Genomic DNA, 26,722 nt, shown 5'->3' on the forward strand with positions numbered 1-26,722 from the left:
TTTCTATAAGTTTACATCGGATCCTAAAGTATCCAAATCAGATTTTTAGAATGCAGACCACCGAAGGTCAAATGTAGATTCATAGAATTTTGAGCTGGAAGGGATCTGGTTTTTCATTTATGCAAATGAGAAAACAGAGGCGAAGAGGTTGCATGACAGTAGTAGTTGTAATGTCTGTGTGTGTTGTTGGTATTATATTAGGACAAACACCTCAGATCTCTGGACTTTTAGATAGATGCCCCTGTTGTACTGAGGATAATGTCCTTGATTTTCTGCATTGGAACTTGGGATTTGATTTTCCCTTCCTTTCTTTTTTGTGTGGAGAACTGAGAACTAGGGCATCAACACTAACTAGACAATTATCCTCTGGTTCTGTCTTCTCTACAGCTGAAGGAGGAATTTTAATGCAAACATAACTTTTCCCCTCACTTCTAAGAAGCTGACTATTACTCTTCCAGGAGAGATTTAGTGAGATTATGCTGTGTTCCTTGATATGGCAAAATTCCAGGCAAATGTGTGAAGGAGTGAGCCCTAGTACCATATGGAATCTACAAAGACTTGTGTTGCTGCTGCCACCTTGAAACACTTAAGTGGGTTTCTGAAACCTCTTAAGTGTGTTCCTACTTTTTTTTTTTTTTCGAGATGGAGTTTTTGCTCTTGTTGCCCTGGCTGGAGTGCAATGGCACAATTTCAGTGCACTGCAACCTCCATCGCCCGGGTTCAAGCAATTCTCCTGCCTCAGCCTCCCGAGTAGCTGGGATTACAGGCACACGCCAACACATCTGGCTAATTTTTGTATTTTTAGTAGAGATGAGGTTTCACCACGTTGGCCCGGCTGGTCTTGAACTCCTAACCTCAGGTGATCCACCTGCCTCGGCCTCCGAAAGTGCTAGGATTACAGGCGTGAGCCACCATGCCTGGCCCATGTGTTCCTAGTTTTTAAAAGTCTCCTTTGAAACCTGCATGAAGTTTGGTTTGATATCTTTAGAATAGTGAGGTAAAACGTGTTTTAGGAAAAATTATTTTAGTCTAAATATGAGTGATTTGACGGTTCTCAGAAAAATTAATTTTGTGACAAGACTGATTGGGGTTCTGCTTATTTTCAGCAATACATCTTTTCTGATTCACTGCCTTTTGGCTGTTTGTCTTTACAGTTTGCCTTTGCAGTCATGACCAGTTGTCTTTACCGTACCTCCCTGCCTCCTTTTTTCGTGATGAGACTCTTAGAATATTTAAAAATTTTAGCAGATAGTACACATGCAAAAAATGTTTGAGAATGTTTGTTTTCCACTTTCTAATCAAAATATCTGTTTCAGGTTTTTCTGCAGCTTGGGCAAGGCTGCCAATGCCAGATGGCACCGTTTCTGAGAGAAGAGCTAGCTTTTGCTTAGAAGTAATACCCACAAACAATGCCAAATTAGCATAAGCAAATGTCAGTGAGTTAACACAAAGCCAACACTCTTTCTTTTCTTTCCTTCCTAGGCCATGGGTGTTGAGAGTGACCAGGAAATTGTGCAGATGATTGGAACAGAGGAGCACGTGATGGCTGCATTTGGGCCCAGTCTGGAAGAGTGCCAGAAAGCTCAGATTTTCACACAGATGCAAGTGTGTCTTTTCATGTTGTCCTTTGCTATGAAATGGAATTGGAGACTTAATGTCGCTCATTGATAAAGCTCATCAGATGTGATGGCTTTGGGCTCATAGATTTGGGAAAGGTATTGGGGAGATGGGAGGAGTGAAGTTTCTTTAACTCACTTTTGTCGGGATTGGAGGAAGGAGTTTGCCCAGACAAATTAGGAGCCTATGGTGCCCAACTTAGAATAGGGATATATGGCCAAGAGGTGTTTGTTTTGCTATAATAGCAAGTACTATTTTTTTTCCTTATTTGCCTGAGTGATAATATATTTTTTTAAACATGGCAACTCTCATGTACAGGTTTTGTGTGTGTGTGTGTGTGCGTGCGTTTCTCTTTAATATCTTTTTTTATTCCCTACTTCAGTTGCTTTAGGCATCCAGTTGTATGTGGTTTCTGTTTCTTTTCCTGAATTCCCAGTGCTGCTTTGGACAGCAAGGAAAACCCAGGATCAGTCCCTTTTACTGCTGCAGAACCTTCATTGACCTGCTCAGGCACTCCTGGTTGGACCCTGGGAATTTTAGGACAAGACTCAAAGATGAAGACTGAGAAATACACACACACACACACCCCATAGTAAAAATAATTGCACTTCCCTCCCCACATGGAGGGAGCCCCAGCAGCCATACTTAGGATTTTAGTCCCATATTTGCAAATGCTTTCCTAAGTATAAATCAAAGTTAACATCCCTCATAGCCATCCTGGGAGGTGAGAATTCCCTACTATAGAATCACAACAGACAGTTCTTACCTATCCACGTGTACATTCTCTATTCTGTGGGTTATGTATGACATATGTAAACTCTGGACTGCTTTTTTCTCTTCACCCAGGATGCTTGTAGAGAAAGCATTTCCCACTTATATCTGTTAGTATGTATTCTGAAATCAAATCAGTACTGATATTTTTGTAGACTACACTAGATATTGAGGAAGATCGAAATAGGTCAGTATATATATAATTCCAAAGCACAAATCAGTAAGGATTATTCTCATCACTGCCTTCCTCTTTTTCTACAGTTAATTAATAGTTGACTGCAGTTACAGGGCAGGCAGCACCAGGAAGGGTGGTTTGGATTTAGGAGATTCTGTTTTTGGCCTTTATCAAAAATGAAATATTTGGTAGGCATGAATCTTTGTTGTACACTAAAGTTATATTGTCCAAGGGTTCCAAGAACATGAAGAGAAAACATTAAGAAATATCCAGGAGGCAGAAAATGTAGAATCTACCCTGCGAACAGGAATATTTGGTTCCATTTTGGGAGCTACCCTATTCTTTAATGCTGTGTAGTGCCCTACAAGTTTACCTTAATGGTTCCTCAGTGGCTTCAGTGAAATCTAGTATGCAATTTATTTCAAACATCATCATTGGGGTCAAATAACCCTAGCATTGTAAAGCTGTTTGAGCAGAGCCCAAACAGTAGGTTGGAAAATCATTCATTTATTTCTGTTAAATAGGTTCTGACAGAAAATTTCAGCTAACTAAATTAGATCAGGTTAGTGAAAAGATGGCGGGAAAAGATGGAGGGAAGTTAACATAAGAAAGACAAATGTTCCTTTTCCTCGAAAGGGAAGTATAACTTTGAAAGTGCTTGTACTCTGTATGCAGGATTAAGGCACATATTAGCTATTGAAACTAATAAAAGGATATAGAGACGCAAGTAACCCAAAATAGTTGGTATGTAGAACATATATTAACAGTTACGAAAACATGAATATTCTATGCTATTCGAAATGAAAATGTAGTAAGTACACTTTGTATTAGTCTGTTCTCACATTGCTATAAAGAAACACCTGATCAGGGACAACATGATAAGACCCCATCTCTACAAACAATAAAAATAAATTAGCCAGGCATGGTGGCAGGCACCAGTGGTCTCAGCTGCTTGGGAGGCTGAGGCAGGAGGATCACTTGAGCCTGAGAGGTCAAGGCTGCAGTGACCCATGATTGTGCCACCCCAGCCTGTGTGACAGAGTGAGACCTTGCCTCAAAAAAAGAAATACCTGAGACTGGGTAATTTATAAAGAAAAGAGGTTTAATTGGCTTATGGTTTTGCAGCCTGTACAGGAACCAAAACCTGCTTCTGGGGAGGCCTCAAGAAGCTTCCAATCATGGCAGAAGGCAAAGGAGGGGGCAGGGTGTCTCATATAGTGGGAGTGAGAGCAATAGAGCGTGAGGGAGGAGGGGGTGCCACACACTTTTAAACAACCAGATTGGGAAAACTCACTATCAGGAGGACAGCACCAAGGGGATGGTGCTAAATCAGACATGAGAAATCCATCCCCATGATCCAGCCACCAGCCACCAGGCCCCACCTCCAACGTTGGGCACTACAATTTGACATGAGATTTGGTAGGGACACAGATCCAAACCATATCACACTTTATTTTATATAATAGAACTTTGGAAGATGTGGCACTTTAATGGATTGCTTAAAACCTGTGGAGTTTTGTTTTTTTGGCCAGGCATGGTGGCTTATGCCTGTAATCCCAGCACTTTGGGAGGCCGAGGTGGGTGGATCATTTGAGGTCAGGAGTTCAAGACCCAGCCTGGCCAACATGGTGAAACCCTGCCTCTACTTAAAATACAAAAATTAGACGGGCGTGGTGGTGGGTGCCTGTAATCCCAGCTACTCGGGAGGCTGAATCAGGAGAATCCCTTGAACCCAGGAGGTGGAGGTTGCAGTGAGCCAAGATCGCGCCACTGCACTCCAGCCTGGGTGACAGAGTGAGACTCTGTTTTTTATGCCTCCCTTTGTAGTCTCTCTCACATTTCTTCTGTTCCCTGAAGCCTTCTTTCTGTGTTGGTCATGTATGTTTTATGCCATCATTGTCTTGGGCTCTAGTATATAGAGAAGAAAGTATTAGCTGTAGCGGGGGATAGGAGGCACTAGGCATGTCATCTTGGCCTATGCATCACAAGGGATACCCTGCTCACCTGTATTCCTCTATTTCTCCCTCAAACAAGTGAAAAATTTTAGACTTTTTCACAAGGAAACTAGAAGGCCAACATTTATTGAAGACAGCTTAGTTGGGGGAAAACTGAACTGCCTATCTACTCATAGTTCCTGCCAACTGACCTGCTTTCTTCAGTTACTTAGTTACTACTTACTACTAGGTCACTGCAGCAAGTGTTTTCAGGGTTTTAATTTATCTTATACTCTAATGGCCTTTTAATGGGAAAGATTTAGATTTGAAGTCCAAATCTTATCATGGGGACAGAGTTTCATTCAATTCCAAACACTGTACTAATCACTGGGAGTCAAAGAAAAAGATGATGGAATTCCCACCCACCAAGTCTAATAGGAAAAACATACATGTAAATAGATCATTAAAACATAATGTGATATGAACATGAATTAAAATACGCAATCCTGAATGCATAAAGAATTAAAACTGCAGAGAAAGAGGAGTGGGGTTAGGAAAGCCTTTGGAGAGGAAGTGATACCTGATCTAGGTTTTGAAGCATGAAAAAGGAATTCCCCAAGCAGGTAATTGGACAGGAATTCCAAGTTAAAGAATCAAAGATCCCAGCCTTTTCTTCTGTTAAACTGAAAGTCATTTTTTTTTTAAGTTCATTCTTGGCCAGGCACGGTAGGTCACACCTGTTACACTGCCACTTTGGGAGGCCCAGGCAGGAAGATCACTTGAGGCCAAGAGTTGGAGATCAGCCTAGGCAACACAATGAGACCCTGTTTCTACCAAAGGTTTTTTTTGTTTTTTTTTGTTTGTTTGTTTTTTATTGTTGTTATTTTAATTAGCTGGGCATGGTGGTGTGTGCCTGTAGTTCTGCTCCTTGGGAGGCTGAGTGAGGTGGAAGGATTGCCTGAGCCTAGGAGATTGAGGCTGTAGAGAGCTGACATCACACCACTGCACTCCAGCCTGGGCAACAGAGTGAGACCCTGTCTCAAAAAAAAAAAAAAGTACATTCTTGTTCCAAAATAATAAGAACCACATATGCCTCTTCTTTAAACATTGTTGATTAGGAAAAATTTCAACATATACAAAGTACAGAGAATAGTGTTATAAATGCTCATGTATCCAAGGCCTACCTTCAAAAGTTGTCAACACTCTTACTTGGTTATTTTAAGTAAATTTATGTACACTAAAATGTACAAATCGTAATTGTATGACTTTACAAGATATAGAATATTTCCTTATCCCACAAAGTTCCCCCTCATGCCCCTTCCTAGTCAATCTTTACCTCTACTCTCTGATTTTTTTCCCCACTATTCTGATTTTTGCATCGTAGATTAGTTTTGCCAATTACAGAACTTTATATATGGAATTAGGCATCATAAATTAGTGATTTTTGCACCATAGATTAGTTTTACCTATTTTACAGCATTGTATATAGAATTAGGCCATATATACTCTTTTGTGTCTAGCTTTTGCTGAGCTTATTGTCTGAGATTCATCCAAGTTATTTCTTTTCATTCCTTTTTATGTCAGTTATCCATGTAGTTCATTTCTTTTTATTGCTGAGTAGTATTTTGTTATATGAATATACCACAGTTTATCCTATTGATAGACACTTGGTGTTTTTTTCAGTCTTTAGTAATTATAAATAAGACTGTATAAACAAATCTTTGTGTGGATGTGTGGACATTTTCATTTCTCATGAATGCATACCTAAGAATAGAATTGTTGTTAAGGAGCCAAGATGGCCGAATAGGAACAGCTCCGGTCTACAGCTACCAGCGTGAACGACGCAGAAGACGGGTGATTTCTGCATTTCCAGCTGAGGTACCGGGTTCATCTCACTGGGGTGTGCCAGACAGTGGGTGCAGCGCACTGTGCGCGAGCCGAAGCAGGGCGACGCATCGCCTCACCCGGGAAGCGCAAGGGGTCAGGGAATTCCCTTTCCTAGTCAAAGAAAGGGGTGACAGACGGCACCTGGAAAATCAGGTCACTCCCACCCTAATACCGTGCCTTCCCAAAGGGCTTAAAAAACAGCACACCAGGAGATTATATCCCGCACCTGACTTGGAGGGTCCTACGCCCACAGAGTCTGGCTCATTGCTAGCACAGCAGTCTGAGATCAAACTGCAAGGTGGCAGCAAGGCTGGGGGAGGGGCGCCCACCATTGCTGAGATTTGATTAGGTAAACAAAGCGGCCAGGAAGCTCGAACTGGGTGGAGCCCACCACAGCTGAAGGAGGCCTGCCTGCCTCTGTAGGCTCCACCTCTGGGGGCAGGGCACAGACAAACAAAAAGACAGCAGTAACGTCTGCAGACTTAAATGTCCCTGTCTGACAGCTTTGAAGAGAGTAGTGGTTCTCCCAGCACGCAGCTGGAGATCTGAGAACAGGCAGACTGCCTCCTCAAGTGGGTCCCTGACCCCTGAGTAGCCTAACTGGGAGGCATCCCCCAGTAGGGGCGGACTGACATCTCACACGGCCAGGTACTCTGAGACAAAACTTCCAGAGAAATGATCAGGCAGCAGCATTTGTGAGTCATCAACACCCGCTGTTCTGCAGCCACCACTGCTGACACCTAGGCAAACAGGGTCTGGAGTGGACCTCTAGCAAATTCCAACACACCTGCAGCTGAGGGTACTGTCTGTTAGATGGCAAACTAACAAACAGGAAGGACATCCACATCAAAAACCCATCTGTACGTCACCATCATCAAAGACCAAAAGTAGATAAAACCACAAAGATGGGGAAAAAACAGAGCAGAAAAACTGGAAACTCTAAAAATCAGAGCGCCTCTCCTCCTCCAAAGGAACGCAGCTCCCCACCAGCGACAGAACAAAGCTGGACGGAGAATGACTTTGACGAGTTGAGAAAAGAAGGCTTCACACGATCAAACTACTCCGAGCTGCAGGAGGAAGTTTGAACCAATGGCAAAGAAGTTAAAAACTGAAAAAAAATTAGACGAATGGATAACTAGAATAACCAATGCAGAGAAGTCCTTAAAGGACCTGATGGAGCTGAAAACCAAGGCATGAGAACTACGTGATGAATGCAGAAGCCTCAGGAGCTGATGCAATCAACTGGAAGAAAGGGTATCGGTGATGGAAGACGAAATGAATGAAATAAAGCGAGAAGAGAAGTTTAGAGAAAAAAGAATAAAAAGAAACGAACAAAGCCTCCATGAAATATGGGACTATGTGAAAAGACCAAATCTACGTCTGACTGGTGTACCTGAAAGTGACAGGGAGAATGGAACCAAGTTGGAAAACACTCTGCAGGATATTATCCAGGAGAACTTCCCCAATCTAGCAAGGCAGGCCAACATTCAAATTCAGGAAATACAGAGAACACCACAAAGATACTCCTCAAGAAGAGCGACTCCAAGACACATAATTGTCAGATTCATCAAAGTTGAAATGAAAGAAAAAATGTTAAGGGCAGCCAGGGAGAAATGTCGGGTTACCCACAAAGGGAAACCCATCAGACTAACAGCTGATCTCTCAGCAGAAACTCTACAAGCCAGAAGAGAGTGGGGGTCAATATTCAACATTCTTAAAGAAAAGAATTTTCAACCCAGAATTTCATATCCAGCCAAACTAAGCTTCATAAGTGAAGGAGAAATAAAATCCTTTACAGACAAGCAAATGCTGAGAGATTTTGTCACCACCAGGCCTACCCTAAAAGAACTCCTGAAGGAAGCACTAAACATGGAAAGGAACAACCGGTACCGGCTGCTGCAAAATCATGCCAAAATGTAAAGACCATCGAGACTAGGAATAAACTGCATCAAGTAACGAGCAAAATAACCAGCTATCATCATAATGACAGGATCAAATTCACACATAACAATATTAACTTTAAATGTAAATGGACTAAATGCTCCAATTGAAAGACACAGACTGGCAAATTGGATAAAGAGTCAAGACCCATCAGTGTGCTGTATTCAGGAAACCCATCTCACATGCAGAGACACACATTGGCTCAAAATAAAGGGATGGAGGAAGATCTACCAAGCAAATGGAAAACAAAAAAAGGCAGGGGTTGCAATCCTAGTCTCTGATAAAACAGACTTTAAACCAACAAAGATCAAAAGAGACAAAGAAGGCCATTACATAATGGTAAAGGGATCAATTCAACAAGAAGAGCTAATTATCCTAAATATATATGCACCCAATACAGGAGCACCCAGATTCATAAAGCAAGTCCTTAGTGACCTACAAAGAGACTTAGACTCCCACACAATAATAATGGGAGACTTTAACACCCCACTGTCAACATTAGACAGATCAACGAGACAGAAAGTTAACAAGGATACCCAGGAATTGAACTCAGCTCTGCACCAAGCAGACCTAATAGACATCTACAGAACTGTCCACCCCAAATCAACAGACTGTACATTCTTTTCAGCACCACACCATACCTATTCCAAAAATGACCAGATAGTTGGAAGTAAAGCTCTCCTCAGCAAAGGTAAAAGAACAGAAATTATAACAAACTGTCTCTCAGACCACAGTGCAATCAAACTAGAACTCAGGGTTAAGAAACTCACTCAAAACCGCTCAACTACATGGAAACTGAACAACCTGCTCCTGAATGACTACTGGGTACATAACAAAATGAAGGCAGAAATAAGGATGTTCTTTGAAACCAACGAGAACAAAGACACAACATACCAGAATCTCTGGGACACATTCAAAGCAGTGTGTAGAGGGAAATTTATAGCACTAAATGCCCACAAGAGAAAGCAGGAAAGATCCAAAATTGACACCCTAACATCACAATTAAAAGAACTAGAAAAGCAAGAGCAAACACATTCAAAAGCTAGCAGAAGGCAAGAAATAACTAAAATCAGAGCAGAACTGAAGGAAATAGAGACAAAAAAAAAACCCTTCAAAAAATTAATGAATCCAGGAGCTGGTTTTTTGAAAGGATCAACAAAATTGATAGACCGCTAGCAAGACTAATAAAGAAAACACAAGAGAAGAATCAAATAGATGCAATAAAAAATGATAAAGGGTATATCACCACCGATCCCACAGAAATACAAACTACCATCAGAGAATACTACAAACACCTCTACGCAAATAAACTAGAAAATCTAGAAGAAATGGATAAATTTTTCGACACATACACTCTCCCAAGTCTAAACCAGGAAGAAGTTGAATCTCTGAATAGACCAATAACAGGAGCTGAAATTGTGGCAATAATCAATAGCTTGCCAACCAAAAAGAGTCCAGGACCAGATGGATTCACAGCCGAATTCTACCAGAGGTACAAGGAGGAGTTGGTACCATTCCTTCTGAAACTATTCCAATCAATAGAAAAAGAGGGAATCCTCCCTAACTCATTTTATGAGGCCAGCATCATCCTGATACCAAAGCCGGGCAGAGACACAACCAAAAAGAGAATTTTACACCAATATCCTTGATGAACATTGATGCAAAAATCCTCAATAAAATACTGGCAAACCGAATCCAGCAGCACATCAAAAAGCTTATCCACCATGATCAAGTGGGCTTCATCCCTGGGATGCAAGGCTGGTTCAATATACGCAAATCAATAAATGTAATCCAGCATATAAACAGAACCAAAGACAAAACCCACATGATTATCTCAATAGATGCAGAAAAGGCTTTTGACAAAATTCAACAACCCTTCATGCTAAAAACTCTGAATAAATTAGGTATTGATTGGACATGTCTCAAAATAATAAGAGCTATCTATGACAAACCCACAGCCAATATCATACTGAATGGGCAAAAACTGGAAGCATTCCCTTTGAAAACTGGCACAAGACAGGGATGCCCTCTCTCACCACTCCTATTCAACATAGTGTTGGAATTTCTGGCCAGGGCAATCAGGCAGGAGAAGGAAATAAAGGGTATTCAATTAGGAAAAGAGGAAGTCAAATTGTCCCTGTTTGCAGATGACATGATTGTATATCTAGAAAACCCCATTGTCTCAGCCCAAAATCTCCTTAAGCTGATAAGCAACTTCAGCAAAGTCTCAGGATACAAAATCAATGTACGAAAATCACGAGCATTCTTATACACCAATAACAGACAAACAGAGAGCCAAATCATGAGTGAACTCCCATTCACAATTGCTTCAAAGAGAATAAAATACTTAGGAATCCAATTTACAAGGGACGTGAAGGACCTCTTCAAGGAGAACTACAAACCACTGCTCAATGAAATAAAAGAGGATACAAACAAATGGAAGAACATTCCATGCTCATGGGTAGGAAGAATCAATATCGTGAAAATGGCCACACTGCCCAAGGTAATTTATAGATTCAATGCCATCCCCATCAAGCTACCAATGACTTTCTTCACAGAATTGGAAAAAACTACTTTAAAGTTCATATGGAACCAAAAAAGAGCCCACATCGCGAAGTCAATCCTAAGCTCGAGAACAAAGTTGGAGGCATCACACTACCTGACTTCAAACTATACTACAAGGCTACAGTAACCAAAACAGCATGGTACTGGTACCAAAACAGAGATATAGATCAATGGAACAGAGCAGAGCCCTCAGAAATAACGCCGCATATCTACAACTATCTGATCTTTGACAAACCTGAGAAAAACAAGCAATGGGGAAAGGATTCCCTATTTAATAAATGGTGCTGGGAAAACTGGCTAGCCATATGTAGAAAGCTGAAACTGGATCCCTTCCTTACACCTTATACAAAAATTAATTCAAGATGGATTAAAGACTTAAACGTTAGACCGAAAACCGTAAAAACCCTAGAAGAAAACCTAGGCATTACCATTCAGGACATAGGCATGGGCAAGGACTTCATGTCTAAAACACCAAAAGCAATGGCAACAAAAGCCAGAATTGACAAATGGGATCTAATTAACCTAAAGAGCTTCTGCACAGCAAAAGAAACTACCATCAGAGTGAACAGGCAACCTTCAAAATGGGAGAAAATTTTCGCAACCTACTCATCTGATAAAGGGCTAATATCCAGAATCTACGATGAACTCAAACAAATTTACAAGAAAAAAACAACCCCATCAAAAAGTGGGCAAAGGATATGAACAGACACTTTTCAAAAGAAGACATTTATGCAGCCAAAAGACACATGAAAAAATGCTCATCATCACTGGCCATCAGAAAAATGCAAATCAAAACCACAATGAGATACCATCTCACACCAATTAGAATGGCGATCATTAAAAAGTCAGGAAACAACAGGTGCTGGAGAGGATGTGGAGAAATAGGAACACTTTTACACTGTTGGTGGGACTGTAAACTAGTTCAACCATTGTGGAAGTCAGTGTGACAATTCCTCAGGGATCTAGAACTAGAAATACCATTTGACCCAGCCATCCCATTACTGGTTATATACCCAAAGGATTATAAATCATGCTGCTGTAAAGACACATGCACACGTATGTTTACTGCGGCGCTATTCACAATAGCAAAGACTTGGAACCAACCCAAATGTCCAACAATGATAGACTGGATTAAGAAAATGTGGCACATATACACCATGGAATACTCTGCAGCCATAAAAAATGATGAGTTCATGTCCTTTGTAGGGCCATGGATGAAATTGGAAATCATCATTCTCAGTAAACTGTCGCAAGGACAAAAAACCAAACACCACATGTTCTCACTCATAGATGGGAATTGAACAATGAGAACACATGGACACAGGGTGGGGAACATCACACTCTGGGGACTGTTGTCGGGTTGGGGGAGCGGGGAGGGATAGCATTTAAGAGATATACCTAATGCTAAATGACGAGTTAATGGGTGCAGCACACCAGTATGGCACATGTATACATATGTAACTGACCTGCACATTGTGCACATGTACCCTAAAACTTAAAGTATAATAATAATTTTAAAAAAATACTACTATAAAATTTACCTGTGGTTTTCTCTGGGTGAAGGACTGATGACTGCTATATGTCTACACACACACACAAATATATTTTACTTGTGTCTGTATTTTCTAAATTTCCTACAATGACAATATATCTTTTTTTTTAGTAAGAAAAAAAAGGGAACCAGTGTATTAGGCAGTATGCTATGCTTTTTGGCATTGATTTATAATAAACATTGATTTTCGACTAGACCCAGTACAGCTTTCTCTATAACCAGGGTCTTTATCTCTTTTGCTCATACTGTACGTGTGGTTGGGTGCTTGCTAAACTACCTCCAGTGATGTCATTCAAACATTATTGTAATCTGTTTTTTATAGGCATTAAAATATATAGGGAACAAAGTAAGAAGGCAAAGGATGTGGGGAGGTGGACCAAAGAAAACCAAAATAGAAGAAGCAAGAGAGCTCCTGGCTTCCACCATTCTGACCCATGTCCCAGTGAGTAACACTTTGTTATTGTGAATAAGGACTGTGGGGTCTGTGAATTCCTGTTAAAGAACTCTGATAAGATTACCTTATTTAAAGTCTAATTCCTCAAGAGAAAATTCTAAAGAGGACTGTATTGCCCCATCAGAAATAACCTTCCATTATCAGCAGTTTGTTTATACTCGGAGAATGTTAGCTGTATCACCATCATCATGTTTATTCTCTTGCGGTTATTCTTTCAGTCTTAAATTATTTTTATTTTAATATTCATACATATATTAGTACTGCTACTAGATTTCATGGTTTTGAAGGACAGAGATGGTGTCTTACATGTTTTATAAATAAATTAAAATAAGCTTACAGTGCCTTGCCCATACATATTTTTTATTGTATGTTAAAATTGCTTATGTAAAATATGCTTATGCTTATTGTATAGTAAAATATGCTTAATGGTAAAATATGCATAACATAAAGTTTACCGTTTTAAGTGTACGATTTTCTGGACTTAAGTACATTCACATTATTGTACAACCATCACCACAACAGATAGTTTTAAAAATGTTTACTGGATGAGTTCATCTTCTAGACCTTGAATTTAAAGTTCACATTATCCAGCCTCCTTCACTTACTGTGAAGATTCTCTGATCCAAACATGCTAGATGATTTGCGTTGTCACCCAGCTGGTTAGCGGTAAGAGTAAGGGTTAGAACCTATCTTCTGGCCTTGAACTAGTATGTAATATTTATTTTTTGTTAATTTATTATTAAACAGAGATCAACCATATTGGCATGTGGGGTGTTGGCAAGAGGCAGCCCTCAATTTTCTTCCCATTTAATGTATATGCTACTCTTACTAAGTTATGGAATTATTATTTGTTAGACTATCTTGTTAACTAAATAGTCTGGTTTGTAATGAGTTACCATGTGTTCCATCCATGAATAATCTTTTTCAAGGGTTGCAAACACTACCTTCAGGGGCTGACTGTAAAATAATGGAAGGTCATGGGATCTGTGGAAGTCGAGAGTAACCACCTGAATGCATCCAGATCCGATTTTCCTGTATTAAAACACCCTTCAATCCAAATAATACAGGCCTCTCATTCTGCCCCTTGGCTACCATTTGTGCATGTCCTTGATTTAATCCAAATAATTAGAAAATTCTGAATGTTAAAGCTGGGTCGGAACTGAATTTTAAGCTCTTTTGGATGATTGGAAGAGTCTGAAACTTAAAATAGCAAAAATGGATAGTAGAAACAACAAAGGCTTTTGGAGCCTGAGACGTAATTGTTCAAATCCTGGTTTCTTACATCCTAACTGATGAACTTTGGGCAAATCTGAACTTTTCTAAGCTTCAGTTTTCTCATCTTTATAATAAAAGTAATTCCACTTTCTTGCAGGGTTCTTGTGATGATTCGGAGATATAATATACGTAAAGCTCTGTATTTTCCACAGCTCCCCATGTAGCTCTCAGGAGCTACACTTACCTTCACACTATAACTGAGAAGAATGTTGAGTTAATTAAAGAGCTGTAGTTGATAGAGTCCTGCCGATATTAACATTTGTTTAGTTAGACTGATAAAGATAGGCTGGGCACAGTGGCTCACACCTGTAATCCCAGCACTTTGGGAGGCTGAGGCAGGCAGATCACCTGAGGTCGGGAGTTCGAGACCAGCCTGACCAATATGGAGAAACCCCATCTCTACTAAAAACACAAAATTAGCCAGGTGTGGTGGCGCATGCCTGTAATCCCAGCTACTTGGGAGGCTGAGGCAGGAGAATTGCTTGAAACTGGGAGGCGGAGGTAGCAGTGAGCCAAGATCACACCATTGCACTCCAGCCTGGCAACAAGAGCAAAACTCCGACTCAAAAAAAAAAAAAAAAAATCATTTGTACTTTTCTGTGGTTGCATGGAACCTAAATTACCATTTTAAAAGCTTGGTTATACATAATCCAGTGAGGAATAAAGTCAGAATAGATGGATCAGGGAAAAGATCTTTGTTTTCCAGAATTGTTTTGGACAGTATTTACCTAAGTGTGATATAAAGGGTGATTTTCAGTGATACAGGGTCATTTTTTATGTAAGTAATTACATACTTATTAGAAAGAATACAACTAGCACATCAAATCCATTTTTGTGATATATGTGATTTTATGGTATTATTGCATAGGATGAAGCTTAGCTTAAAATTGGTTGTTTAAAGATGATTAGACGTATTACATAAATAAGTACTACAGAGATATGCTGATATTTGTGATGGTGGAACTTCAATGACTAGCATTTGGAAAGTATTGTTTAGGTGTGTCTGTGTAGAGGGAAAAACATGGACAGATATTCAGTAGTTCTCAGTGCTTGTCCTTGAGGGTGGGCCTGCAGAGGCCTTTGTCTTGGTATCCTGGCCTTTCAGTTCCTTGGGGACTGTGGTTCTCAAAGAGCATTCCCTGGACTAGTAGCGTCTGCATCACCAGGGGACTTGTAAGAAATACTTGAACTGTACCTACTAAATCAGAAACCCTAGGGGTGGGTCCCAGTAATCTGTGTCTTAACAAGCCCTCCGGATGATTCTAATGCATGCTAAAGTTTAGAAACTACTGCCCTAAGAGTGGTAAGGCTCCAAGATGCTGAAGTCCCGGACCACTCTTTCCTCTAATGTAGCATTAAAAGGTCTCCAGAGTTCTGAAATAGGCAACAATTCTGTTTCAGCATTCTGGGTTCGTTTGTTAGTCCTTTTTTCTCCCCTTCTTTCAGATAATCCACAGGTTAGTATCCCACAAAGGAGTATCTGAACTACTCTTAGCTTTCTCCTAAAAAGTGTTACCTGCTGCTAGATTGAGAAGATCACCACTCACCATATGACTCTGGGAACAGTCCTGGAAAAATGTGCTAAGTATTAACTCATTTCAATTTAGACCTAGGGTTTGCTTTCCAGCATATAGTCATTAAAAAGGGGAGTGAAATGAGTTAGAGTTCAATCCCAAGGGGGTGATGGACTGTACCTCTAATTGAGTGGCATTATACAGTTCAGTAGGGGCATTTTCTGTAAATATCCATATTTATTTCTACTTATAAATGTCTTGGGAGAATCTACTACCAGTGTTTATGCAAAAGGAAAATGTGAAATGGGCTTTGTTGGAAATTGAAAATTTTGTTAGTGAAAGTTTGCTTTATTTTTCTCATTAACAAGAAAGATAACTACAACTAGAAGAGTTAGATGTTCCATGTAACTTGCCACATTAAGATTAGAACAATAAAATGTAAATCATATGTACTTAAATGGAGGACCATACAGCTTTTGAAATAGCAACTGAAAATGTAAATTACTTATAGCTGCCCAGACACTGAGTTTTTCTGCTTGGTTTTGTGGTAACTGGTGTTATGATTGTAAGAGGGTTTGTTTTTTTTGTTGTTGTTTTTTTTTTTTGAGGATGGGCAAGAGCTTTTTCTTTTTAAAGAGCTTCTTATTGATGTAATTGTTTTGTGGGTACAAGATAACAAAGTAGCTTTTAGGGCTACTTTTTCTTTTACCACTTTCAAACACATTTCTTTTAACACATTCCAAAGTTCTCAGTAATAGAGAGTAAATTGACCTAGAGAAGAAATAAAACTTCCTTTGAAGGAAAATGGAGTATTTGAAACACATACAGAATTCTAACATCCTACATTATTTAGTGAAATTACTTAGCAGCAACAACAAAATGTATGAAGGAGAATGCTTGCTTGTTTTTTTTTGAATGCAATCTATTGATTTATTGTCATAGTGATAAACTTTATAAAAGAGATTTCATTGGGATTTTACTAAATGATTAAGGTAAGTAAGAAGGAAATTTTATAATAGTATGTATCATCTGTGGAAAAGCCTATAAATGCTCCTTGGAATTGGCAGAAGCTCAGGGTACAGTCTCAAAATTTGCCTTTTTAGATGTAGGATCTACTTCAGTTTTTTTGTCTCTCCAAACAAACCAGTGCAATTATTTTATCAGTTCTGAGTCAACTTACTGTGATTGAGCCAGATTCATTCATATGGGTTTCAGTGTTTCTGCTAGAGAAGATTGACTAGAACATTTGCTACGAATTCATTCATCTGTTCATTTGGCAGATATTTGTTGCATGTCAGACAACATGTTAGTACAATTCTTGTTATCACTGCATGACAAACAATTCTAAAACTTAATGGCTTAATGTAACTGTTTATTGTGTATCTCATGATTCTGTGGTTTGACTGGGCTTAACTTAAGGTGGAGGAGGGAGTTCTCGTTTCAGGTCTCTTACAAAGTTGCAGACAGATAGCAGCTGAGGTTAGAGTCATCTGGAAGCTCACCTGGGCTGGACATTCAAGATGGCATCTTCACTCATATCTCTGGCCCCTCCTTGATTTTCCATTTCATTGGGATTTTACTAAATGAAATGTAGCCTCTCTCTCTGCATAACAGAGTGTTCTGGACTTTAGTGTCTCAGGACTGTAAGAGAAAGGAAGAGGAAACTGCCAGTTGACTTAAAGATTAATTCTGGAATTGGCTGGTATCATTTCAGCTGTATTCTCTTGGTTAAACTAATCATAGGCCAATCCCAAGGGAGTGATAGATTCCACCTTTAATGAAGGAATGGCATGAAGTTTATAGGAAGGGAAGAAGTTTATGTAGTCATCTTTGACACAAAGGTACTCACAGGTTTCTGAGGACAATGATGAAAAGTCATCATCTCAGCTCAGGAAGTTTCCAGACTAGTTGAATTTATTTGAATGGAGAGAATCTTAACAATTCAGTATTTTCTTAGTTAAATGTTATAGTATTGATACTTTTCTTGAGATACGTTAAATTTTAATGTCCATTTTCTCAAAATTTTTCTCCAATTTCTGACTTACAGGTTAAGGAATTCAATTTCCGAGCCAAATGTATCTATACTGCAGTGATGGTGCGAAGAGTTATTCTGGCCCAAGGAGATAATAAAGTTGACGACAGAGATTATTATGGTAACAAGCGACTGGAATTGGCAGGACAGGTGATTTAATATTTTATGTCAGAAATCTTATTTTCCTTAATGAAAATTAATTTGGTTTTCATTTCACATAAGAAGAAACATTTGAATGAAATATAGTTTGTAGGTTTGAAGTATAAACATTTCATACCTGACTTATTATCTCCTAGAATTCCTTTAACTATAAAAACATTAATTCTTTCTTTTTTTTTTTCTTTTGAGACGGAGTTTTGCTCTGGTTGCCCAGGCTGGAGTGCAATGGCATGATCTCAGCTCACTGCAACCTTGGCATCCTGGGTTCAAGCGATTCTCCTGCCTCAGCCTCCTGAGTAGCTGTGATTACAGACATGTGCCACCGTTCCCAGCTAATTTTGTATTTTTGGTAGAGATGGGGTTTCTCCATGTTGGTCAGGCTGGTCTCCAACTCCCGACCTCAGGTGATCTGCCCACCTCGGCCTCCCAAAGTGCTGGGATTACAGGCATGAGCCACCATGCCCAGCCTAATTCTTTAAATGTTAATAGTACATGACCTATATCTTTTGTTGGGATGTTTACCCTCATTCTGTATAATATACAAAGTGAAGTATGACTTTAAGTAATATCATTTATTCAGTTAACAAACATTTACTAAACACCTATTATGTTCTAGGCATACTCCTAAGTACTAGTTATATAAGAGGGAGTAAGACAGACAAAAGCCCCTTTTCTCTTACTCCTTGTAGTTTCAGTGGGAGGGAGAGAGACAATAATCAAGGAAACAATCCGCTGATTGTTTTGGTGACATGGTAGAGGTAGGTTAGTGAGGATATCTCTAATCTCATTTTAAGTCTTAGCCGATAAATGACATTTTATTTCAAGAGTGTGTATCTCCTTCAACTGGCTAGCAAGCATCCAAAAATCTTTGGCTAGCAAGTATCTAAAAAGCTCCAGTTAATTTTTTAGTTTAGATATTGTATTTTTCTGTTTTAGAAATTTCATTTAGGTATTTTTGATAGCTTCTATTTCTCTACAGAGATTTCGTATTTGTTCATCCATCACAAGCATATTTTTATTTACATCCTTGTATTGTAATAGCTACTTTAAAACTTTTGCTGCTAATTTCAACGTCTCATTCACTTGTGGGTCATTCTCTTCATTAGCTTTTCTATTGAATGTGGCTCATGTTTTTCTGTTTCTTCTTATGTCTAATAATTTTGGATTGCAACCTGATAGACATTGTGGATAAGTTGTGGAGGCTCTGGATTCTGCTGTATTCCTCTAAAGTGTGTCCCAGTTTTTTGTTTTTGTTTTAAGACCCTCTGAACTTGGCTGAAAACCTCTGAATCCTGCCTTCTTGCAGCAAACATCAGCTGAAATATTCATTTAGTTCTTTCAGTCGTAGCTGGGGTCAATTGGGGATTTAGACAGAGTTTAAATGTGGAATTTGGAATTTCCTCACTTGCATTCTAGCTGTTGAGGTAGCTCAGATCTTTTCCTTTTGGTTCTTCAATCCAGTAAGACTGCAACTTACTTTCTCATGTTTTAGCCTTCTGATTTGACAAGGATCACTGCCTGCCCTTAGGTGAAAAGCCATAAAACAGGAAACTCACTCAGAACCATTTGCTTTTGATAAGCATTCCTTTTCCTCAGTTTCTTTCTGCTTCCTGATACTCTGCAATGCATTTCAAGTAGTTGTTTTATCTAATATTTCGTTCAGTTTATACAGTTGAGCCACATTATGCATATTTGCAAATTTGTCTACTTGCTAAAATGTATTTTCAACCTCCAAATCTGTACTCAGCGGCATTTTATTGGCCATTTGCAGGCATATGCAGAGCTGCAAAAAATTTGAGTCACTACACATGTTCCTACTTGCAGTCTAACAAGGCAGTGTTCTTCCTTCTTGTTTCAGCTCTCATACTGTAAACAAGTGTCCTTTTTACTACTTTGATTTGCATTTCACTAAAAACTGATGATGTTGAACATCTTTTTATGTGCCTATTGGTCATTTATACACCTTCTTTGAAGAAATGTCTATTCAAGTCTTTTGCCCATTTAAAAATTTTTTTTCTTGTTGTTGAGTTGTAGGAGTTCTTGGTATATTCTGGATACATACATATATCAGATATATGATTTGCAATTATTTTCTCCCATTCTGTAGGTTGTTTTTTCGCTTTCTTGACAGTGTCCTTTGATGTACAACAGTTCTTAATTTTGAAAGAGTCCTATTTGTCTTTATTTTCTCTTGTTGCCAGTGCTTTTGGTGTCATATTCATGAAATTATAGCCAAATTCAGTGTCTTGATTTCCACAATGTTTTCTTCTAAAAGTTTTATAGTTTTAGCTCTTAAGTTTAGGCCTTTAGAGTGAGAATTTTGTTAGATGTACAATTCTAGATTGATATTTATTATCTCTCACCATTTGGTGGTGGAGATATTATCTCCCACCATTTACTAGTTTATTTGTTTGTTTTTATTTTTTTACTTTAGGCAAATATTTCACCTCCTTCTGCCTCAGATTCCCTGTCTGTAAAAATGGGGTTCATGCCATGTACCTTATAGGATTGTTATGGGATTAGATGAATGATGTATACCGTACCTTGAATGGCACAGAACCATTGTAGTTCCTTCACAGGTGTTCTGTCTTATCTCTCTAGGTACTTTTAAGATCTTCTTTTGGCTTTTGTTATTCTGCAGTTTTCTTTATGATATGCCTTGGTGTGAATTTCTTTTATTTTTTTTGCTTGGTGTGTGCGTGTTCCTGCTACCCAAGGATTAATGTCTTTAATCAGTTCAGAAAAATTCTCAGCTATTATCTCTTCAAGTGTTGCCTATTCTCCCTTTTTTCTATTCTCTTTTTTCTATTCTCTTTGTTCCTTTACTGCATTCTGTGCGATTGTTTTTCTAATTTAGCTCTTAGTTCATTTTCTATCCAGCCATGTTCAGTACTTAAGTTTTTTGTTGTTTACTTTTATAGAAGTCTTTTTCACATATTTTGGTAATTTGTTGGTTTTACATTTTATGATGAAAATTCTGAAACATTCAGAAAAGTTAGAAGAATGATTTTGTGGTCACTTTGATCATCTTATTTTGTGTGTATTTTTTATTTCTTCATAGATTTACATAGCTTTTTTTAATTCCATATCTGATAACTGTATTTTAGCATCTAGAATCTAATATGCCATTAATTATCAGGTGGACCACTATTTTTATTTCCACTAAGAAATAAAACACATCACCAGTTAAATTGTGACACAGTGCTAAGTGTTAAGATGTATCCCATGTTCAGAATGGGATACAAAAGTTAAAAAAAAAAAATTCCAATCAGTGAAATATAGTAATTCCAGTATCTAATGTTCTAAAGCTGCTGAGTTAGTTGTTTTTGATTACTCTTACTCAAGGTAGATTGGTTCCTTGTGAGTTCAGTGATCTTTGTTTATGAACTCATATTTAATTGAGCTCCAATCCTGGGTGTTATTCTAGGGATATTTTCTTTTGGGGATATGTATTTTCTTTTGCAGGGAATAGTGCTGACCCGGAATTTCTAAGTCTTCTTACATGATTCTGAGGATGATGAGTTTTGAGTTCACATCCTTCATCTTGTCACTGAACTCTGATTTAGTCTCCAGGTCCCTAAGCTGATATCAGTATTTATTCTCAGGGCAACTCTGCCATTTGGGTTTGCTTATTGCTCCCTACTCCCTACCATGGCTTCACCTCATTTTTAATATGTTTTATCCAGAATCTAGTCGTATTGTAGTAACCAGACTCCTCAGAGAATCCAACCCAGTATGCTGCAAGCAGCAGAGGTCCCTTCATTTTCACAGTAGACTTGAAGCTTCGTGAGGACAGAGACTGTATCTTTCTTGTTCATCTTACTAAACTTAGCAACTAATAAGATGCCCCAGATATAATGTTCATCACATATTTGTTGTAGTAATGAATCAATTAATTACATGTTCTAAAATAGTTTACTTTAAAGCCCCCTTTTAATTCTGATATTCTTTCTTCATTTGATGTCTTAATCAGTTAACAGTGCCATCTACCCATGCCGCTGAGCTACGAACCTCTATGTCACTCCAGACTCTTTCTGTTCCTTCAGTCTACACATCAGGTTCATCAAATCATCAAATCCTGCCTGTGCCACTTCCTAAATATATCTCTAATTTATTTCCAGTGTAACTGTTAGAGCACAGGCCTTAAACTTCAGTGTAACCTCCTAACAAGTGTCTCTGTTCTTAGCTTCACCCCAACTCCATTCATCTTCCACAGTGCTAATAAAATTATTTCAACACACAAATACGATCTTCTCACTCTTGTGCTTAGGCTATTTGAATGGCTCCCTCTGAAAGCAGTGAGGTCACTGCAGTGAGATGTAATGTGGTTAATGGAAGATATCAAGTTAGGGAATGATGTGTCAGCCAAATCATCTTTTAGGAATTTGGAGTCTATGTGTTGGTGACAATTCTACTTATGAGATCAGTCTGTGTGGTTGTCACAGAGGGATGATGGTATGGTTGATGGAAAGAGGATGCCAAGTTTCCTTAATAACTAAAGATATGGTAACTTAGGGATATGGTTGTATAAAGCACTAGCATGCTCCTAATTAGAGGTACTACTTTCTGAGTCTCCTGGAATATTCCCAGGAGATATGTATCTGTGAATGATACCACTGGCCTAGAATGAAATTTTGCAAAGCCCAAGACACTTCTTTTGTTATTCTGATGGTTATTCATTTATTTTACCAATTTAAACAAATATCTTTAATTTTTTAAAAAAGTGTTATGATTTTTAAAAAGTAATATTAGCAGTAAAAATAATAAATATTGTAAAATAGCAGAAGTCATTCTTAGTAAACATTTAAAAAAAATAGCATAGCAAAAAGAATTTTAAACAAAAAGGTTTGTAGTGAAAAGTGACCCACCTCTGACCCTCCTTTCCATCTGACTCAGTTCCCCAGTTCTCCTTTCCAGAAAGTCACTTTTCCTATACTGTCCTCTATCCTTCCAGAGACACTCTATGCATATACAAATATCTTTATTAACTGGCAGTTTAAAGTTAAACCATTGGAAGCTCTTGTCCTGAAAACTATTCAGGACTCTGTGAATTTATGCTTAGTGGGGCTTCCTTGGGGATCTTTGTCATGGGCAAGTTTGGAGTCAGGTTTTGCAAGTTCAGAAGAAATTATATAAAGGAATGGTTTGTTGTCATTAGTTTGAAACAGATTTTCAAAGCAGTAATGTCCGAGAATGTTATTTGACCATTACTGCCAAGCCCTTTGACTTAAGGGGGAATTTAATCAGTTAAATGTGTCTGTTGCTGCAGAAATTGACATATACCTGTTTGTGTATGTGCTTTTTAGTTATGAGAAATTGCATACACACCACTATATATAATGTGTGTGCATTAAGTCTCATAAAGCAAATACTTGTATATTCCCATTCAGTTTAAGAATGAACACAGCATCAGTACATTTGAATCCTCCATGTGCCTTCTCTTGTTCTTGGCTGCCCCTCCCATCTGTCTGGAGGCTCTGGCCATGTGCCTGCCTATTCACTTGGTACAAAGCAATCCCAGCACATTCCTGAGCATTCTCTGTGTGATTAGGTGAAGCACAGGTCCTTTTCCCAGGAGCATCCACAGCAGACCTGAGCTTCAGATGTAGGTTTCGAAGTTTATTTATTTATTTATTTATATATTTATTTATTTATTTATTATTATTATACTTTAGGTTTTAGGGTACATGTGCACAATGTGCAGGTTAGTTACATATGTATACATGAGCCATGCTGGTGTGCTGCACCCACTAACTCGTCTTCTAGCATTAGGTATATCTCCCAATACTATCCCTCCCCCCTCCCCCTCCCCCTCCCCCTCCCCCCTCCCCCCACCCCACAACAGTCCCAGAGTCTACTCATCTGACAAAGAGCTAATATCCAGAATCTACAATGAACTCAAACAAATTTACAAGAAAAAAACAAACAACCCCATCAAAAAGTGGGCAAAGGACATGAACAGACACTTCTCAAAAGAAGACATTTATGCAGCCAAAAAACACATGAAAAAATGCTCACCATCACTGGCCATCAGAGAAATGCAAATCAAAACCACAATGAGATACCATCTCACACCAGTTAGAATGGCAATCATTAAAAAGTCAGGAAACAACAGGTGCTGGAGAGGATGTGGAGAAATAGGAACCCTTTTACACTGTTGGTGGGTTTCAAAGTTTTTAAAGCATGAACTCTCAGTTGGAATCCCAATATTAAAACAGGTAAAAGTTGAGCCTTTCTGGTTGAGGTGGGATAGAGGGGTTCTCTGCCTCCTTCCCCTTCCCCTGAAACTCCTCCGTGGAATTCATAAGCACAGTTCCCTCTGTAGAAGGATGTTTGGATTCTTTCACAGAGCCTGCAGGGTCCTTGATGGTCGTGCCCCTCTGTGCCTTTCCGGCCTCATCTCATGCCAAAGTGAGGCACTTATATCTTCTCAGACATACCATAATGCTCTTCTATCATTCTATTCCTTTGAGTTATGCCTTCTACCGAAGCTGCCCCTCCCTCATATCCCTTTCACCCTCTCTCTAAAGAGGAGCTCCTCCTTATTCATCTTTTGAGCCCTCTCTGAAACTGTGACCTCCTAGGTGCAGTTAGTTGCTCTGTCTTCCTTAGACCAGTAGCAGTTTATTCAAGTCTTTATTTGCATGCTAAATTAACATGTAATTCTTTACTTCCATGCTTCTTCCCCCTTTTAGATTGTAAGCTCATTGAGGACAGGAACCATTTATATTCATCTCGTTATTTCCACGTTTGTGCAGGCCGATATTTGAATAAGGAGAAGTTGCTCTCATGCAGCCTTGCAAACTGCATTCCAGCAAGAGACACAACCAAGTTCACATCTCCTAAGGCAGGAATGAATTTAGGGACTGGAGGAACTGATAGAGGGTCAGTGTGGCTGGAGTGAGTGAGGTGTCAGGATGGTAAGAAATGACACTGGAGACCCAGGTGGAGGCTGGATCGTCTGGAGCCCTGTGTGCCATGGGAAGACACTTGGATTTAATTCTACATGCAGCAGAAGACCATTGAAGAGTTTTAGTCAGGGGAGTGACATGATCTGATTTTTAGTTTAGAAAGATCTGATGTGGAGATGAACAGGCCAAGAGTGGGCCGGCTAGAAGCTGTAGCAGTTTTCCAGATGAGAGATAGTGCGGCTGGGATGATCACAGCAGATAGTACCACAACTAAAATTTAAAAACTAGAATTATGAAATTATAGTAATTTTAGGTTCTAGAAAAAAAAATTAGTATCTGGACTACTGAGGAAGCTCTGTTTCGTTAATGGCCACTACTTAGCAGTTTGGTTTTTGGCCACCTTCAGATTGACCACTGTGCAAGGAATTATGGGTATCCTCACCATCAATCCCATTTTTACTATTTTTTACTTGGGAAAAATCATGGTGTTAAATGAGTCCATTAAAAAAAAGTTGATTGTTTAGAGGAATAAGGAATGGAGTAAGGAGGGGGAAAGGAGAGCTGATCCTGTTGCTTAAAAAATTAGAATTAAAAAGAGGGTTCCCATGTGCAAGAAAACATAGCTTTATAAACAATGTAAAGACATAAAAGGCATTGTGTTAGCAAAAATGTGTAAAAACAATAGCTGCTAATTTCACACCCCATGGGATGAGGGAGCATAAATGTGCTTCAGCTTTAGATAACAGAGTTGTCTCCACTGGCCAAGCAGGTTCACAGAGCTTTCCTTCAGTCTTGCTGCCACAAGAGGGTTGGCAGGCCAGCCGCCAGTAGAGGTGTTAGCAAAACCTACCGATTTCAGGCTTAATCTTTCACCTACCTTTTATTTTTCGGTAATGTGTTCATTATTTGCTGAGCATTACTCTATTCTTTGTCTGCAGATTTTTTGTTTCTAATGCAGCTTGCTTTGTATGGGTGAGATATGGAATGGCACCAAAATCCGGCACCCTGGAAAGCCAGGGATTTCCACCCTATGACAAAAGAATGCCGTCTTGACTTCAGAGATTGCCTAATCCCAGCTGTTCTGATAATGTAATTAAGGCTGCCTAATGTCTTTAATTTTGCAACCAGTTTGTGTGAAAAGGAGAATTTGGCTCTCTGAAGGCTTAAACACTAAATAGCAATCTCAAGATGCCTAATTAGAATTCTCTGACATTAAGCTAATTGGTGAAACTGTATTTCAGCAGCTTAACTTCTTTATTAATTTTTTTAGCATTTTCATTGAAAATCAATTGATGAGCTGTCAGCATTTTTCCCCGAAATATGATTTGCTCTTTACTGCTCCTGTCTTAAACAGGCTGAGAGGCCTTATGCTAGCAAGGTATTGAATATTATCACCAGCATTCCTTCCCTTTTAGTCATTTTACTTTTGACCTAAATAATGTGGTGTATTGTGTGGATGGCCTTGTGGTTTCTCACTGCTCTGTGAACTTGGACAGCATTTTTTCTTTTAAACTGAAATTTTAGGAGTAGGGAAATTTAATAATGAGGCAGTATTTCTGTTGACTCTGCTCTTACTTTTTACTTCTTTAGTACCAAGGACATTTCCTTGTGTTTGAATCAAGGGGCTACAGTAAATTCAGCTGGGATCCAAAAAAACTTTGTCATAATTTGAGACAAAAGTGTCTAAGTGTAAGGGACTAATTAAAATAGAGCTGAGCTTTTGTTGTTTAGGTTAAGGGCATTCGATTCTGTTCAGGATGCTTATTCAAGTTCCTTTTGCCAGTTTCCACAGGAAGTTGCTGGAATAGGCTTCTTCATCCCCTCTCACCCCTCTGCACCTGCTTCCATTCCCATATTCTTTCTTTCCAAGAGTGAAACTGCTGGGTCTCACTGTAAGAAAGGATTAAGCTCTCAGAGGAGGAAGTTTTCTTTTTA

At 39.0% G+C, this 26,722-nt stretch overlaps 1 protein-coding gene across 3 annotated transcripts in view; it reads left to right on the top strand.

Annotated features, from left to right (window-relative positions):
• Positions 1–26,722, top strand: part of POLR3B (RNA polymerase III subunit B) — a 145,494-nt gene that overhangs the window by 33,888 nt on the left and 84,884 nt on the right. For all 3 annotated transcript variants that reach the window (XM_054445060.2, XM_063646671.1, XM_063646673.1), the window contains exons 10-12: positions 1,483–1,605; positions 12,765–12,884; positions 17,733–17,867. In XM_054445060.2, coding sequence (XP_054301035.1) covers positions 1,483–1,605; positions 12,765–12,884; positions 17,733–17,867 — 378 coding nt within the window. The remainder of the gene's footprint in view (positions 1–1,482; positions 1,606–12,764; positions 12,885–17,732; positions 17,868–26,722) is intronic.

Source organism: Pongo pygmaeus, chromosome 10 (genome assembly GCF_028885625.2).
Source record: "Pongo pygmaeus isolate AG05252 chromosome 10, NHGRI_mPonPyg2-v2.0_pri, whole genome shotgun sequence".
NCBI classification, from domain to species: domain Eukaryota; kingdom Metazoa; phylum Chordata; class Mammalia; order Primates; family Hominidae; genus Pongo; species Pongo pygmaeus.